The 19,092-nt window shown below is 45.8% G+C and overlaps 1 protein-coding gene across 1 annotated transcript in view; it reads right to left on the bottom strand.

The window, feature by feature from the left end:
* MAGI1 (membrane associated guanylate kinase, WW and PDZ domain containing 1) overlaps positions 1 to 19,092 on the bottom strand; it is a 264,046-nt gene that overhangs the window by 126,755 nt on the left and 118,199 nt on the right. Inside the window, exon 3 of the mRNA XM_026052605.1 lies at positions 14,256 to 14,372. Coding sequence (XP_025908390.1) covers positions 14,256 to 14,372 — 117 coding nt within the window. The remainder of the gene's footprint in view (positions 1 to 14,255; positions 14,373 to 19,092) is intronic.

Below are 19,092 nucleotides of genomic sequence, written 5' to 3'. Positions count from 1 at the left end.
GGCAGAGAAAACGCAAGAATAAGACGTTTGATCTGCTGTTTGCTAACAGTTGTCTGGAATGCTACTGAATATTACCAAGAGGAGGGGAAAAAAAAAAAATCTTACTCATGTATGCAGAACAGCAACAACAGCTCAGGATTAGCTACAGACAGAAAGACCACATAGGATTAACACAGTGAACCAGTCAGTGTGCTTACTGGAACATTCAAGAGCAAAACATTCAGAGGATTTCAGGACAGGATTTAGCAGAATTTCTCTGAAAATAGCACCACATTTTGAATAAGCTTTACTGAATATACCAAAGCAGCCAGTGCTGCTCAACCAAAACGACTTGGGATGGATTTCGGAAGCATTTATTGCAGAAAATTGCGGAAGGACTTGGTGCACGGGGAGGGACCAAAGGCTGCCATAGGCTTCAAAGCTCAGCAAGAGCCCAACCTGCAGCGTAGGAAGTTTCAAACGACTGAAATGCAGGGTAGGGGTTATTACTGTCAGGTGCCCAGTCAAGAACCCAACGCTGTCTAATCAGCCCCCGTTGCTGAATTAATGGCTTTCCGGCTGCTCTTGCCTCTCTGCCCCTCTCCGACTGCAGCGACGGCCTCGATCGCACTAGGGCTTGTCAAGAGGGACACTGGGCTTTAGATTGCACTGTGGATTACCTGAGCTAGAAGAATATGTATTAAAAATATAGGAAATTTGGCTGGAAAAGGCTTATTACTGCTACGGTAGAAGCTGGCTCTGTGGAACAGCGGCAGAGTGGAGCTGCCCAGGTTTTCATGGCAGCTCCATCGTGCTTTCCCAGCAGGAAGGCAAGCATCTTGCCTGGCTCTAGGTGCATCCACCATTGCTTCCCTCCAGCGGGAGCTGGCAGGAGGCACCCATGAGTGGGAACAAACTGGGAAAGAAGAAAACGCTCCCATTCCCATTCCCTGTATGCGAAGCCCGGTTCTCTTTGCTCCAAAGTTACTCCCCACTAGCATTTCCATAGCATGGGAGGAGACACGTCAGCAAGCAACAGGTTCTCAACCCGGACCATCGCAAAGGCAGCGCAGCCAGCAACAGGCACTGGGCTGCCAGCACCAAGCTGGGCTTTGCATTTTGCCCGTTTTCCCTTGTGCACTGCACAAAACAAGCACGACCAGCAACAGAAAGCTCAGTCTGCCGAACTGTCCGGTTCAACCTAAAAACAAGCTCCATACGTTCACGCCATTAAAAGAAACTGTATTAATCTTCCAGGCGAGCACAGCCTTAAAGTTGGATTAATTCTGGCTCCTCACGACAGCCGCTACGCCCGCAAAGGACCCGCGCTCACAGCGCACAGCTCACACCAGGGAGCTCGGCATCGGCTGGATGGGAAACAGCGCCCGGTAACGCGGCTCAGGGAGGACACGGCACCGGGACCCGCGCTCTGGATCAGACCCCAGTTCATAGCCAATTTATCCGGGCGACACGAGGAGCATCAGCAGCAACGCGAGGCCGCTGCAGCCCCCGGCCGGGCTGTCCCTGTCCCAGGGACAAACGCAGCCCATTGCTCATTGTCACCTGTAAGGTGCCAACATGCAAAAAAACCCAACGCCTGCAAATTCCAACACCTACAAATTCCTGGGAAAGCCCTGGAAAGGGAGAGGAGCCCTCCCCAGCTTGCACAGCACCAGCTCTGCTCACTCCAGAGGCAAATGTGCCATTTTCGCTGAGGGAGGTAGAGTGCCGTTGCAGGAATAAAGAACAAAGACCCCTTTTCATTCTGCTGACAAATACAGCAAAGCATGTCACAAATCACGGGGGGGCAGCCAACACAATGGCAGTGCTTCAACGAGCATCTGGTATTTTAAAAAAATACGTATTAATAATGAGAAATTATGTACGCTCCCTCCTCCCCCCCGCCCTCCTTTCCAAAGCCTCCAGGAATTATCCCGGCTAACATGGCTGGAAGCATTTGGGGATGCAGCGGCGGCACACAGAAAACTATCCTAAAGGAGCCCAGCCAGTGCAACAGGATCAGCACGAATGCGAACAGGGAAGGAGGGATTTGTTTTGTCTTTAATACATGCTGCATGCCCTGCTTATTGCAATTTGCACACAGCCTCCGAAACTCATTCACAATTAATGCGCTTCCGAAGCAGCTCATAACAAAAAAAATATTAATAATTAAAAATGAGCCCCTTTTAGCCGCCTCCCCGCTGATCAGCTCGCCAGCCCCTGCCGTCGGGGGCTGTTTTCCAGGGGGTGTTTTCCAGAGAGAAGGGGCCTCGCTGCGCCCGGAGCCGCGTCCAGCGGGTCGGGCTCGGCTGCTGCAACGGGGACGGGCTCGATGCCGCCGCCGCCACCCGGCGCCGGGGTCCCGCGGGGGAGGCAGGGGGACACCCGGCCCCTCTCCCTGCCCCGCGGGGCGCGCTGGGCGCCGCGCTGCAATGCGGAGGCGCCGGCGCTCCCTCCATCCCTCCCGCGGGTGCCAGCCCGGCTCGGCGCCCCCGGGCGCTACGTGGGGTGACTTGCCTGGTCCTGCGAGCGCAGAGCCCCCGCTTAATCCTCCCCGGGCGCCCCCGTCTCGGCACTAAGCCGCCGCGGAGCCGTCCTCAGCGCCGCAGCGAGGGAGGGGGACGGGGCTCACTTACATCAGGGCTCCTGCCACACGGCGATAGGTCTGCGAGGCGAGAATAAGCGGCGGCAGCTGACGGTGCAAAAGGGAGCGGGCAGGAGGCCGCCTTTTATATTATTGGTGACATTTCTAACACATGACAACAGTTTCCAGCTGCACGGGAGCGAGGGAAGGCGCATTACATCACGGCCCCGCGCCGCCCGCCCGCCCATGTAGGCCAGCGGGATTAAAGGGCACCTGTGCCCGCGGCAAAGCCCCAACCCCGGCATGCAGATTTGCTCCCTCCCCTCTCACCCTGCTTTATCCTGCCGTCACCTTCCCAAGCTGCCACATTTGGGAATATTCCCAGGGAAGTGGGAGATGGTATTGTCCCCGTTCGCAAGGCACAAGGAGAGGGGAGTGGGGTGAATATGAATTTGCTCTCACTAGCAGGGCCAGGGCTCATATTTGCAAGTAACCAGGCAAAATACTGAGTGTCTCCCTCTAATCTGCTGTATTTATCCCAAGGGCACGGAGTTTCTCTTAACACTCTGACTTTCATCTTGCTTCTTAAATCTGTAGGGAATTTCAGGGATGGTATTAATGATTTTTCCTACTCCTCCCTTTCGCAACCAACACGCCTGCATCTTTATAGAAGCAAACATCAAGAATGAGGGCCAGGGATATTTGGGAAAAGGCACTGGACTGCTTCGGAGCCAGCAGGTGTCCGTCTTGGACTCCTTCCACCTTTCTCACCAGACGGGATCAGGCAGATGCTATAGCAGAAGCCCAGGGGAGCCCAGGCTTGCAGGTAATCCCCCCAAACCACCCCAAGCCTGTCTAAGCCAGGCCCATGGGTGTAGGGACATGCACCGGGGTTGGCCAAGAGCAGACAGGGGAGCTTTGCTCGGTGGAAAAACCTGTTTTTTACTGCACTCCCAGCTGGAAGTTCATTTCGTGCCGAGGAAAGTGCAAAGCATCCTCTCCAATGTCTCAATGTTTTACACCACAACTAACAAGAAGACACAGGGACAAAAATATCTGCATGGAAATGCCATCCGGCCCAAGGTGCTGCCCCATCATGGGTCTCTTGTTCAAAAAAGACAAAAAAAATGCCCAAAAAAATTCTTGGCTCAAAACTTGCCTTTCCTATCTTTGGGCACCAGGCTTGCCTCCTGCAAGCTCACACGCTGTGGGAAGCCCCAAGCATTCAATAAAGATATTTTTTTAAAGAAGTGGATACAGTAAACTGGAAGACTGCAAAATGGAAATAGATAACTCGCTAATCCTGGCCCTCTCTTTACAAGCCCACAAAATGAGAAATTCTGCGCAAGCCGCAGTGGAACATTCTCACCAGGCGACACTTCAAGGAGGCAGCACCTAAATGGGGCAGGCCAGATAAAAGCCTCTTTATTAAGAAAATAAGAAGAGCATTTTACTCCACATTTATTCAGAGGCGCAGCTCCCCAATCATTTATGAAAACTCATTCATAAGAATTGGAAAGGGGGAGGGAGGGGAACAATCAAATGACTATTTTAATCTGAGGTTTAAAGGCTTTTTTTTCCCCCCTCTCTCTCTCAAAAAAGTCCCCCACACAAAGAGGGAAACTCAATGCAAACCTCTGTTTCTGTATCCTGAAAGCCCCTTCGAGCACCAGAGCAATCAATTCCTCAGCACTTGTGTGGTCTGCAGCAAGGGCTGGAGAAGGTAGTTAAGTTTATAGAGCCTTCAGCATTTTGATGGCTTGCTTTTAAAATATGGTATGTTTAAATTTTATATCTTTCTTTCTTTTTATAGTTGCTTCTGTCTTAAGAAAATGGTTGCTGCCAGTAACAGCAGCAACAGCAGAAGGAGAAACAAAGGGGAATAGAAGAAGTCCGACCTGTTCCTGAGCTGTTTGCAGAGGTTAACCTCGGAGCAAGGCAAGCTTGCACCAGGAAAACTGCTACTGCTGCAGCTCTTTTATATTATCTGTGGTCTTATTTTGGCAAACGCTTCGGCTCGTAGGAACTAGTACAAAATTACTTAGTAATTTTGGCGCTGATGCCAAAATCCCCCAAATGAGCATCCACATAAATAAACAGAATGGGTAAAGCAAACGCTGGGTGAGATGTTGGAGAAGGCGGCCAAAAGTCAGTCATAAACCCTTCCGGGTTGCCGAAAGGTGTCTCTGTCCTTACCGTAGTCCCAGCTTCCCTCATGAAATGAGGTTTTAGGGCCGGGTTTAGGCCCACGGGGCAGCGCGACGCGAGCTGGAGGTCGGTGGGGATGAGGCTGCCGCCAACACGGCTTGGATGCGATTCACTGACCATGTGGGAGCGGCAAATGGGGAACAAACTGTGAACTCAAATAGCTGCAAACTCGGCAAGATGGGGAAATAAAACACAGATGGTGCGCTTCACACCACGGTCAGGGTTTTCACACCGCGCTCTGCTTTCCCATCCCAGGAGGTGATGGGCGACCACCTCCTCCTTCCGCAGAGCGCGCTCGTCCTTACGCCAGGCTCGCCTGGGAAAGCACGGAGGCGAGCGAGCCCTCCCGAGAAACCTCCCTTCCCATCACGGGCATCGAAGGCTTCTCCCAAGCTGTGGCTTTCTGCTGCTGGATTCCCATTTAGAAGTAGACAAAAACTGCTAAAAAGAGTTTTTCAGCCCAGGAACCCTTCCATAGCCACCTCCTTGGTCTCTCTGTGGCCACCAAAATCCCTACTGTGCTTTTGGAGGTGCTGCTGATGGTGTTTGCCAAAACAAAGCGCACAGACACAGCTATCACCATCACCCTGTACTAACACAGGAATAAATGACCTGTGCAGGGCCATATCATCTTATCTCAATATTGCATCTATGTATTTAGATATACACATATATATGCGCACAACTTTGTCCTGCATGCCAGGACTGTAACTCAGGACAACTTTATTGTTTCTGTAAGGTGTTAATTGCAAGCTGAAGGCCTTCTAAGGAAAAAGTCTACTTGTAAGCACAAGTTTAAATAACAAAATAAAGCCGTAGGTAGAGATCAGATGACAGAAGAACTATAAATCTACCTGAACCTCCCAATAAAAAGGAGCTGCAGTGATTGTGAGGTGACTGCTGCTTTCCAAATATGCTTCAGGTTGTTTATCAGATCAGAGTTAATGAGGGAGAAATCTAATACTACTATAATATTGAACTTAGCATTTTAACGGTAGCATCAATGCCCTTTATTGCAGGCAGGTCTCTGTGTCTGTCCTTGTGGTTCTCCAGGTGTTTAGTTATACAGGGCAGCACTACCATGTCTCATCAGACCTTCTTTTCCCCAAAACGGTGGTTTTGAAGAGAGGATTACAATAGGTTACCAAGTAAGAGAGCAAAATATTTATGCAATGGTTGCTGCTTTTCTCAAGTCCTTGCAGCTCAGGAATTAGGAGAGCCCAAAATAACCTTACTGTTTAAGCACATTTTCAGCTCTCATGCAGTAACAAAAAAAATCACTCTCCAAAACCACTGTGGAAAAAAAAAGAAAATGGCAGTAAGGATTCAGAACCAAAAAAAGGTCAATGAAAAGAACCAAAATAACCATTCTGAGATTTTGACGATTAGCACAACCTCTGAGCACAGACTCCAATATTGGACTTACCACTTAGTCACTTGGTGTTGTGCCTTCCTCTGTCCCACAGCTCGGGCTCCCTGGTTCACACATGTGCAAACTCAAATTCCCAGCACAGCAAAGACTACCTGAACACTTTTACCATACAACTATTCCCCACCAAATACCTTAAATTTGGTAGGAATCCCCATATTAGAGTTGCTACGGTGGTCTGAGATATAAATGAAGTATTACCAGCTCATCCAACATCAGATATTTGCTCTTCTATTGCCCTTTCTACCAAGCAAACATCAGCATTTGTTGGCTGTTTATTTTTCCCTTGGCAAATGAGGTGTTAAGTACGCAGCTTAAAGACAGAAGCACAGATAATGAATGATGGAGAAAGAAATATAAGAGCTCACAAAGACCTTTGATGTTTTGCACCATCTTCAGCTCCAGAAAGACCCTGCAAGTAGGACTGTAGGACAGTATCCAACTGATCACCCAGAGATATGCATCTTATTTGGAAAATACGCTACGCTTTGAAAGAACCATTTATTAAATATTGCCATTTAAGTAATAATTTTCACAATCCTCAGTGAAACAGATGTATTCCCTCCTAAATCACTAAGAGAAGCCAAGAACATTACAAAGCCCTTTAAAGGAACTCAGAGCTCGTGTCCCCCTTAGACAAATCTCTTCTGGCCATAGCCCAGGAACCTTGACTCATAAGTCAAATCTCTAATTATTCAAAAGGATGTTGTATCTTATTTTTTAGTTACATCTAGACTGTTATTACTAATAGAAAAGATTTATTTCTTGTTATATAGGGATAAAACTAGAAATATTTGGTCTTTTTTCCCCTCTCTTGTTCATGGGAGTGGGAAGGAAGAAGGGAAAAAAAAAATCGATAAAGATTAATTTAAAGTTATTCCTAATAAAGATACTAAGTATGGTTCCTCTCCAGAAAAGTAACGGCTAGTAGATTCAAAACAGCTTTATAAATGATCACAGAGCTAATCTCCTCTGCTGAAATAAAGCGGGAGAGGATTTAGAGGACAAACACAGCCTGCTTTGCAGGAAGAAGCATGGCAACATTAAGAAAAAGGAAAAAAATACAAAGGGTAATTGTCTGGAGATGAAACGCGGCAAGTCTGCACTTCCATCAGAGGCAAAAGTGGGACTTGCACCTGCCACTGCCGTGCTGGGCTAGGAGATGTCCAGGCACCAGCACCAACCCTGCTCCAAGCCCAGCCGCACCAGCACAGAGCACTGGTGTTTCCCAGGACGCTCTAACTGCAAAATACCCAAAACATCCCAAATGTGCATGTTGAATAACATAAGAGGTTAAAGAGTAGCTACATATTTAATTTTGATTTGTTTTAGACGGTTCCCTTTGCCCAGGGCTCGCTTTCCATGGGCTCCTGGAATAATCAATATGCTGTAAATCTTGCAAAGATGATGGTAGCTGAGAAGAAATCCAAGTGCCTGGCTGATGAAATGAAAAATTGGGGCACTTCAGCTACTAAGAAAGATATCATCAGGACTTAGGATGAAAAATGGGGCTTCAAGGGCACCTACACCCCCCATGGCCACCTGCCTCATGCAGAGACCAGGGTTTGCTTCTTCTATGCTTTAAATTGAGATGGTGAATGCATCTAGGGCAGGACGGAGCCAGCTTGAAGTAAATAATATGGGCTAATTCACTCACACCCCTCTAGCCTCAAAACAGCAATGCCTGCTCTAAGCTTTTAGTTTACTACCTGCTTTCCAAGCAACGAGCAACCTCCGAATCCTTTAGATGTAAAAAGAAAATGTAAAAAAAATTAGATAACGCATATATATAGTATTAGATACATAATATACAACATACATACATATGCACAGACTCTGTTTGCACTACCTAAATACCCACTTGCAGCTGCTCTGCTGTAGTCCAAAGCAACCATAATGGAAAAAAAGAAAAAAAAAAAACCTGCACAAAATGAAGTACACCGGGGACTAACAAAGCCAACAAAGAAAACTAGCCATGTAATCTCTTCCCACACTTCTTACCCAAATCGGCCTTGGCAAGTGGCATGGGAGAGGCGCCGCGGCTGCGCTCTCCGCCTTTGTGCTGCTCTCCGGTGCCTCGTGCAATTCCGGCCGGGGGCACAGCGAAACACAACAACGCTCTGCCTTCACAAACGGCCAAGCAGATGGAGCAATATTTGCTATCCTAAGTGCTTTTATTTCCAAATCTAAAAAAAAAAAAAATACCCAAAACATACCCAATAGTTCCAGCGGTACACAATTGATCTGAAAAGACAGGCCAGATGGAAGGAGAAAAAGAAAAAAAAAGTTGGAGTTCTTTTAGATTAAGCAGAAACGACTGAGTCTAGAAAGGAACTAAACTGCAGAAATATTGGTCTTGTTTTGCTCTCAGAAGTGAAAACATGTCTGGTTCACTAATGCACAAAATAATTACATGTCTGCAAACTGCAGGGGACTCCGCTGAAATCCTTCTTTCCTTAGAACACAGCAGCAAGAGTTTCCTAAACCCACCGCTTGCACTCAGCACAGAGTCCCTGCTGAAAATATGGGAAGAAAAATAAATTTTCCTGTGTTAGCTGGCATGGAAAATAATGGCCAATATTCTTCAGAGTTGGACAGCTCACAAGAAAATGTTCTTGAGAAAAATCATCTTTACGTGCTGCGGGTACCTGTAGGTTGGCACCCTAGTGATAAGGGCACTCCTTAAAAATTACTGAAAACTTTTCTTCCCTAGCACAGATCATGTAAAACAATTAATTACTTTTCCTGCAGTAGTGAAAAGATCAGCCCCCCCGTTCATCTTATCAGTGTGTGTCTTCAAATGAATATTTCATGGACACTGCAACTTTTTCTCATTACAAAAGCAGAATTACACCATGCGGAAGGGGAGTGCAACAAAAGGCACGCGGATAATAAATACGACCGCAGTTCTGGAAAGCTGCTGAGAATTCGAAGAACATTTGTTTACATAAATTGATGATTTATTGCCCGGGAAGAAAAATAACGTGCACTGTTGGTGCTTTTCTTTACGCTTAATAAAAACTAGTACCTAAAAATATCTCTGAAATTGTCTCATATTCCCCCCCACACACACGTAAAACACAAACTTGTAATAGAAACATCTCTCAGTCCGAGGAAGTGGAGCATTTTCCCAGCACAGAGAAGCCGTTATACTCAATATAGTCAGACTATTATATTTAATATTCTGAAGATCCGTATCACACACAAGACAGTTTGCATGCTCTCCTATCAATTCATTTTTAAGGTCAGAAATGCTCTTTGGGAAGCCAGTCCTAAAGCATTTTGCCAACTACCCTACAAAATCACCCAATCTGCAGGTTCAGGAGCAGCTCCTCCAGCACAGGAGCAGCTCTCCCCAGGGAGGGAAGCCCAGTCCCAAATTCCCTGCTCCGATGTGGGTGCACTCACACCATCCAGCTGCCCCATGCCTTTTGCTGAGTCTCCTTGCAGATCATCCACACTAACACTATCGATTTTTATCCATTCTCCCCTATTTTGCTCGGTGCTCCCCTCCTAACAATGGCCATCAGAGCTGGGCTCCTGTAATTGAGGGCTCAGGCAAAGATCAAACCTGGGTGAGGCGAGAGAAGAGACAGCAGCAACGCGAGTGCTGGCTCTCTAACATGGAGCTCTCCAGCCAATTAATCCCAGGGGTCCTTCTGGCTTGGAAAAAGCAGATCTGCTGTAGAAGAACGACCTCGTGGGGTTTCAAAAGCTCCTTTGGGGGAAGAAAAGGAAAATTGCCATGGAAAGTAGAGAATGACATCTGAGACTGAACTCCTCGCTGGCCATTATATTGTCCCCATTTCATCTGCAGTTAAAAAGACCTTTCATTTTCCTGCCTCACTTTTGAAGGCGACAGCCAGGCAAAGCAAGAAGGAATCCTATAGTACTAAAATAAGACAAATGCAGAATTTACATGGCTTGGGAGGTGACTGCTGGTATCACCTGCAGTCGTGCCTGCACCACGCATGTGGTTTCGGCAAGTAAAGGTGTGGATGGATACCAGGTTCACCTACAGAGCTGTCACACACGTCCCACGGGGCTCATGCAAGTGGATAGCCAAGTGAATGTCTTATAGAAACCATCCTATTGCTCTAATTCTTCTCGGTACATTCTGAAAACTGCTGTCAGGTGGTTGAGAATAAGCAACCAGGACAAATAGACAGGATCGCTGCTTCGTTTCAAAACAGACATGCTCTACCACCTCAAAACATGGGAGATAATCTTGTCTGCTCAGTGTGCCACGAGCAGCGTATTTGGCACGCCGTTGCACCATGGCACCAAGGCGAGTTGCTATTGCTTCTTCTCTCTTAACCCCACTGCAGAGATCTCTCCAGATAAAGCTGCTTGGAGACACCTACTTAGAATGCAGCAGCGTGGACTTAGTCCCGTGCCTCCTCCCAGCTAATTGCAATTCCCACCAGGTAAACGCTCACAGACACATAGACCAACACTATTTTGGGAAGCTCTGCTAGAGACACTCGTGAAACCCAATGCCAAGACTTTGGCATGCTCACCCTATCCCACAGGCCCTCAGCCATCCCCAAAATCAGGTGTAGTAGAAGTCACATCCACTTCTGTTAGGCCAGGTGAGCTCAGATGTGCCACAAGGTGACACGTGCCCCACACAGCTGGTAAACCTGCACTTCTGCTCTTGGTCCTCATCCCAGCTCAACGTCACCAGCCTAGATGAAACTCACACCAGAAATAAATCACGGTCAATGTCCCCACATCATTTGGGCTATGGTCACATCTAATCAGTAACTGTGAAATTCTTGCCAATTTGAAGCCATCTACCAGTCTGCAAATGGAGCATCGTTTCTGGTGGTCTTCATGAGGCATGTCAGAAGAGGAAAAATGTGGTGCTTCAAAATGGAACGAGGCAAAAGGAATAGCTAGAGACTACATCTTGCAGCATCTTGCTAATCTCAATGATCTATTTGAGGATTTTTTTTTTTTTTTTTTGATGTTGGATCCTACATGCCAGGAATGAGAATAGCGATTTATCTGAACAAGAATCATCTTGCTGAAATTTAAGGCAACAACTGCTCTTAGCAGAAAAAAAAACTATATACACAGACATATATACACAAATATGAAGTCAATAATGAAATGTGAGCAGTAGGAAATAATGAAATGTGCCCAGCAGGAAGAAACAGAATCACAGAGTGAGATTGGAAAGGACCTCTAGAGATCATGTAGCTCAACCCCCTTGCTCCAGCAGGGACACATATAATATGTGGCACAGGAATGGAAACAAAACAAACAAAAAAAAAATCAGCTGAAATAAACCCTAGTTCAATGCCTCCAATGCACTAACTCTTTCAAAGGCTTGTACACTGTAAATGCACGTCTTCAGGAGTGTTTATTCACTGCCCTCCTACATAAATAAGGTGTCCTGGGCCTCTCTTTCTTACTAGCCAGGTCCTAAATCACAATGATAAAGCTGTAAACTCCAGGGGAGAATGCTTTGCGTCTGTAAATAAACCTTGTGGGTTTGATGTGATAGCAGCAGCAGAGCACTCGAAAGAGGGCAACAACCAAACGGGGAGGCCACCAGGATGCTCGTCACAGCTGTTGTTTACTACCGTGTTGCAACAAATGCCAGCTCAACTGGGGAACAGGGAGCTGAGGATACATAGGAAGAGCTGGAGGAAGCTCCATGGAGGAAGAGAAAATGAAAACGCAGAAAGAGAACAACCAAGGCTGACCAGCGCTGGTCCACCTGGAGCAGGGTCAGGGCTACATGGTCCTTCCCATTTGAGCTCCAGGTTTAGCTTTGCAGCTAGAGATTTCTCTTTAAGACTTCAGCTTCAAAGAATGACTGTGCAATTCATTTGCTGCTTTGGATAACCCTTTCTTTCTAGGCATATTTCAGGGTCTCACTTCTTTAAAGGCTGCTCCTGCATTTAGGAATGAGAAGCAAAGTCCTCTGCTCTCTCAGAAAAAATGTGTTCCTAACAAACTCCTGAAATGAGTATCTAATTGATAATTAAGCAGTGTGTCATTGTCATCATATGAAACAACAGGACGGGTTAAACTGTGCATCCTTCTAACCCCGTTGTCTGATCTTTATCTTCTATAAAAGCTATGGCCTCATCTCCATGTTCTTGGTGGGCTGGCCAGGCACCAACGTGCACGTGGCAGAGTGGAAAACACAAGCCCTTCATGTTTTCTTCAGGCCTCTAGTAAACTAGATAGAGCTAAACCACATCAAATTGCTGCTAAAAATTTTGGGGGAAACTGGTTAACAGTGTCCTTCTCCATTTTGCACTTACTAATTACTGCTTCATTTAGCCCTCATGTCAGTACATCCGAAAGCAGCTGGCAGTTCAAACACACTCGGCCCAAGTGACCTTGGGTTCTCGTTCACCTCCACCACATAATCAGCAGGGAATTCCAGTTGCAAAATACAAGACTGCATAATCCATTAGCACTAGAGATTGGTCCAGGCCTCTGGATTTTCTGGTCACGTGTCTCAAGGAATAAAAATATGAGCATGCTGCTAGATTAATCTCCAGACCTGCAAAGCATCCTGACCTACCACACATACAGTAGCCTCTTGCAAATTCACACGTGAATATGAGCATCAAAGTTATTGCTAGGAGGAGGCCCACCGTACCTGGAGAGAAAATTAAAATGTTACCTGCTTTACAACTCAGCAGTATTTAAAAGGTAAGAATCACTTTCACTGGTCTTGTTTTTAAATCAAGAACCTTCACTGAGTCCAAGAAGTTTAGCTCACGAGCAAGTTCAATAAATCAGAGAAAAATATCACTGGAAAACATTCCTAAATGCAACTTTGGAAACACACACAATGTTTCCACACGCTTGCCTTTCTTGCTGTTTCAGAAACGGCAGCAAGACCCACGGGCAAAAGGATGCTAGCAGCAACACATCGCATCTACCAAGCTTAACACTACATTTGCACTCCTTGAAACACTTTGTTCAGTTTATCCCTAAAATCCTACAACCAGGCAACTTAGATGACTGAAGCCTAATCATATTGCAAGCACACAAAATGGAAATGGAAGTGCTCAACAGAAATAATAATGTATGTTTTTAATGCCCATGCACAACATTTGCAAGGTATATCAGTCTGCAGACAAATGAGAATAAACTTGACAGTGATATTTAACATTTGGCATTTAAAGAATTGTCATATATCGATGTGGCCCTCCTGCAGCCCTGCACCGTCTTTCCATATGCAAAACTTAGATGGAAAATATCTATTATTTTAGCTATTATTAGGTGGTTGCTGGCAAATGCTGGCTTTAAGTGGCAACATCATTATTCAATATTTATACAACTGCAGCAGCATAAACAACTCCTGATTCACAGAGATAGAAAGCCTAAAATGTTTTGCTGCTCAGTCCAATTTGCTGCAACCGTGATGCTTGCTAGTTCTCTTCCCAACCTGATTTCAAAACATGACATTATCCCCAAAGCTCATTAAGGTCTAAAAAGATGAAAACCTTTTGTATAAAATAGCCTGTCTTGGCAAGGGGAGAATGCAAAGCAGAGGTGCAATGACAAAGGCTCATTTTCCACTCTCTTCCTGTCTTCAAAAAGATGCAAGGACAGTTTGATTTTGGGTAAAGATTCTGAACTTCTGAGGAATACCACCCTATAAGCATCTCTGTTTTCCTCCTAGCTGGTCTTTGAGGGAAAAGGAGCGTTCTTCTTCCTAAAAGCTTCACTACCTCTTGCAGCTGATCCCCTGCTCACATCGCAGATGACCTTCTGCACGCACCACCATCCTGCTTCTATAGTGCCCAGCCACAAAACACTGCTCACTTTCACAAGTGAAATAAAAGCAGCAGAAATAAAGTCCCATGGGAGAAATATTAACAAAAACAAGGTCTTATCCAACAAAAAAATAAAAAATACAAACTAAAACAACAGCAGAGAAAGTTTTTTTTCCCATGGCCTAACCTAGTCTGGATCGCTTCCCATGCCAGCATCTCCTTTGCTGCCACATGAGCTCACTGTGCCCCAGGAGTCCAAAAAGACACGTGTGCCAGGGGAAACCCAGCCTTTCAGCTTACTCACAAGGCACCGCATGGCGATAGAGGTTATCTCGAATGGTCTGCTGCAGATCGTGGTCCGGCGAGCCTTTCTGGAAGCGCTGGTTGAGATAGTGCCTCAGGTCTTTGTTCAGCCGGCTTCCTGCAAGGAAAACACAGCCCTTTATTTATTTCTAAACGCATGCAATTACCATTTCCAATTCAGACGAACATTAGATTTCCATTCGGCGTCCCCCTAAATTATGGCATGCTGGCTTTACGATCAGAGGCTCATCTTCCTCTACAAATGGCTAATTACCAAAAATAACTCGCTGTAAACAAGAGGCCTCGCTTGTCTCATAACCCATCTTTCTTCCTGCGGTGTTAAAAAGATCATTGTTGCCTTTTATCACTTATTTGACTGAACAAACAGAGGAAGAAAGATGAGGTGAAAAAGAGGAAAATCAGTAAGTGAGGACCAGTGATTTTGTGAGCTGGGCAGCCGGATGGCTAAGGCTGCTGCCACAAGGAAGAACAAGGCTGCTGTCAAGGAAGAACATATTGAAGGGTCAAGAGTACTCAAAGGCCTTAAAGAAATAACCAACTAATAGACAATACTTAAATTGATTTGTTTCCCTGTTCAGTTTTGAGCATCTCCAGAAAGCTCCATGAATCGAGATAAAGAAACTTCATCATTAACGAATGTTGCTAGTTGCTGAAAGGCCACATCCTTTTCCGTGGCAGAACACACAAATTAGAGCAACTTAACGGAGTTTGTTCCCAGAGATTAAGTATTCTGAAACCTGAATTAACGTTGACAGTGATTTGATTGAGAAACAAAAACAGCCCAACAGAGAACGGAGATAGAAAAACCTTCTGTTCTTCAAATAAATCAATTAAATAAATATTGGAAGAGGTTCAGAGAATGCAACAAGGATGATCAAAGCATGGAGCAGCTGGCACACAAGGGACAAGACAGTAGACAGGGATTCTGTAGCCCCTCAGGGACACTGGTCCCCAGCATCCCAGGAGGGCAACTAGGGACTGGTGGCTCCCCAGCTCTTCCAGTGCAAAAAGCAAGAGTCACAGTTACTAGCAGGGCCTCTTTCAGGTTCAAAACCAAGCTTAAGGGGCAGCTCTTTGCAAAGGCTGATGCAGATCTCCTTGCTAGAGAGCACCTTAGATGCAAGAAGCATCTGCGGGACCTTGAAGGGGACACTGAAAAAGCACTTGGGGAACAGAGCCCCATAAGGGCTTAGTAAAGAGGGCTTCTGAAGTCCTTGGAGCTGAAAATGAATTGCTTGTAGCAGGAGAGCTGCAGCAGGGGAATATCAAGTATCTCACCCTGTGCTGCTTCTTCCCTAGGCATCGATTTAGGATCAGAGCGGGAGCTGAAAGGCTGGGCCACACAGACCTTGCTTTGAACCTGCACAGCTGCTCCCGTGTCCTCTTATTATTCTTTTTGCTTGTAAATATGCAGCACAGAGGCCCCCTCGGTCCGTGTCACCAACTAACCCAGTATCATGCTTGCAGATTCCCGGCTGGAGCCCCTCGGAACCGCTGCAAAACAAATCAAGAGTAATACCACTGCAACGGAGCATGGCCTGACAGCAGGCCTGGGAGGCGGCGGAAAGCAGGAAAAAGGGCTCGGAGTCCGAAACACACCTCGGAAAGCAGGAAAAATGGCTCAGAGTTCAAAACACACCTGGCGGCAGCAGCCGCCCTGCCCGCTGCAGCCCCACAGCATCTCCGCTCAGGTTCTGGGGGGCAGGTTAGTTTTTCAAATCAAGTCAAATTCTAATAAGCAGCCTATAATTTGTATTGACTGCACATTCTCCAAACAGCATTTTTATTTATTTAAACAAGACTGCATTTAGCATTGAGGAAAGGAGGCTTTATGGAGCAGGCTCAGCTACTAAAAACAATAAAAAGTTTTTTTGTGGGTTTTGTTTTTAAACAGAACATGCGCTATATGATTTTTTTCCCAACGTCCAACAGAAAAGATCAATACATACAGACTTTTTGGTATGTATTTATTCACAGATTGACAAGAACTTTTTAATGGGGCAAACGTAAATTTGCAGGCATTCAATTTTAAGGCCACTGTCTCGTTCAGAGCTGAGCAAAGCACTGCTGCTTTTGAGAGGGGTACAAGTGATCAATACGCTGGGAAAGGAAGCCATAAAATGTTGCCGAGTCTCCAATAGTGAGCTCCTCGTAAAGATACATCATCAGTCAAAAAGAAAAATAAGAAGCATTTCTCTACGGATTTATTCCTTATGCCAACAACCAAGATGCTACTCATTAGAGAAATGGTGGAAACATCTCCACCAAAATCAAGGCAGAACAAATCATCTCATCATTACTTTTTACCAGCAACGTCCCTGCTCCCAGGAGCAGCAGATCATCCCCCTGCTTTCTAGGGGTCTCCAGGCAATGCACTACTAAAAACGCACTAGACAAAGTAAGACAAAATGCCCCCTTCTTGCAAAGACAATAAATACAAATACTGTGGAGACCACTTGGGAAAAAAAATAGCAGTCACAAGGCCACATTTTTGTTAAAGTCCCAAAAATTCCAGAAAAAAAGATTTAAAAAAAAAATAAGTAAAAAGAAAAGCTTCTTACATTGTCACTTTCTACCTCCGCAGGCAGCTGCTGAGCCCAATGCTGGCAGCAAAATCAAGCTCAGCCAGGAGCAGGCATGAATTTGGTCCTGGGATTAGTGAGCAGTCACCTACCCAGGCCCACATTCAAGGGCTGGCACTCAGGAACACTTAAGCCCAAATCCTCCCCTTGTCAAGTCTAATTCCACACATAAGCCATACTGAGGAATTCACCTGCCTGTGGTTTCCTTAGAGATGAGACTATCAGCTAGACGTACATTGCACCTTAGAACACTGATTTCAGGAAGATGGCATCTTAGTTCGTATTTGAAATCTTGTGAAATTATTCTTCTACTGCTGCAAGATTTTTCCCCTTTTCCTCCCAGAATGAAACTACTGCCTCTCCTTTTCTCAAGGCACAATAGCCAGAGTCAAGGAGCTGACTTTCTGCTGCTTCTCTTCCCATCATGTTACCCCAAACCTGAGTCATTTCCTTCTGGTCATCCAAAATATTGCCCTCCCTCCGTGAGCTCAAAGGAAAACTTACTTTTATGGTCCATTTTCTCAATTATTAGGCTGCATTTTAGAGGCCGTGAACTCCCTCCAAAACCATTACGTTGCAAAGGCAAATATTTTAGCGGCGAAAACATACCCCAAGGGGGAAACAAAAAATTTCCGCGTGGGAAAAGCAGCATTACTGATATACAGCACTCTGAGAAACAATAAAGAGCCCTGTTGAGCTCTGCAGAGATAGGCACGAAGCCTGGACGTTGCTGTGATTAATGAAAATAACGACCATTTCCAAATGCATTTCTTTCAAACCTTTACTCCTCTGTTGCACATTCATCCTCTAACAGTTACCTAATAATTAAACCTCTCAAGAAATCATGCTTTGACTTTCCCTATTACATTTTCAGATACTGGCATGGGAAAGGCTTCACACGTGACCATCCAGCTCTGGTTTCATTGCCCCAAATATCCTCCCAGCCTGACCACATTGAGGGGCTGAGAGCTTCTTGTCACATTGACATAGGGGCTTCCCCTGAAGAACTTGCATACATGACCATGCAAAAGCAGCATCTTAGTAAGAACAAGCCACTCATGAACACGTCAGGGCTGAAAACACCTTCCTGCCATCTAGTCCATGCCAGATGCACATGGTATGCATCTGCTCAAGGTATATATCCCAAACTCATGTTTTATGCATTTGGAGACAGGATTCAGACTTTATAAGCTTACATATTTACATTAATCACTGCTGCTGTTTTTAACCCATTTGCTCTATGAAACAGTCATAGATAACTGTTATAAACTGGCAGAGCCAAGGCACAGCGGTCTGACCTACAACCCAATCCGCCACGCAGGTCTGCACGAGCACATCATTTTTGCTTTGCCTTCTCCAGGAAGGGCACCAACTGCATTATTTGCACTGGCTGACGGCATCTCCCCTGGAAAAATCCACTTTCCAACCAAAGAACAAGAGCCCCCTTTCCCTTGGGGGCTTTTAGCTGCAGGGTTCTCTGGGGCCAGCAAAGACCCCTGCAAATCAACCAGCACAGAGGTAGCGTGGGGTTAAAGGTCTCACTAAAGGGATAAGAGTGCAATAGAGTCACTCGGATTAAGACTGATGTCTGCCTTGCAAGGGAATTTTTTTTTTTTTTTTTTTTTTTTAAGACACAAAGATTGCATGCAGGATTTGCAGTATAAACCCCTGATTATGACATGCTGTCTTGCATCTGAAGATCTCCAGCCAGAGATGTTTAGCTGTTTAGCAAAACATTAACAAGTTACCCTGGTTGGCAGGGTTTGATTTCTGTGCTGCAAAACGCAGAAGAGCAGATCAGGGAGGAAAAACAAAACAAAAAACAAAAACTAACCCAGAGGCACTAGTGGAGACCCTGCAGCTCACATCTTCCCAAGCACGGTTTGCTGCTTGCCCTTCCTTGATTTGCCTTTTGGATGAGGATGCCTTGGTCCTGGCCCTCTCACCATGCAAGGCTCCAACCGGCAGGCAGGACTCGACACAAGCACTTCTATAAATAGAGCCCAAATAGCTCCCCTTTACTAAAGAAGTGTATTAGCATAAGCTGGTTTTAAACCCATTTCTCAAAAGGCCTGTCTAGGTTTCCTTGAGAAGTGTTAAAATATTAATAAAGCAACCAAAGACACTTCCAAGCTTGCTGTGAAATTCTTCCCCAAAGAAGCAACCAAGCCTTGTGAGGGATTTTTCCCTAGGTCGATGTGGGTTTGAAGGCAGCCCCAATACCTGCTCCCGTGT

The sequence above is a fragment of the Nothoprocta perdicaria genome, unplaced genomic scaffold, assembly GCF_003342845.1.
Source record: "Nothoprocta perdicaria isolate Ctin4 unplaced genomic scaffold, notPer1 scaffold_9, whole genome shotgun sequence".
NCBI lineage: Eukaryota > Metazoa > Chordata > Aves > Tinamiformes > Tinamidae > Nothoprocta > Nothoprocta perdicaria.
Note: the sequence above shows the minus strand (reverse complement) of the source record. Positions and strands in the feature narration are given on the sequence as shown.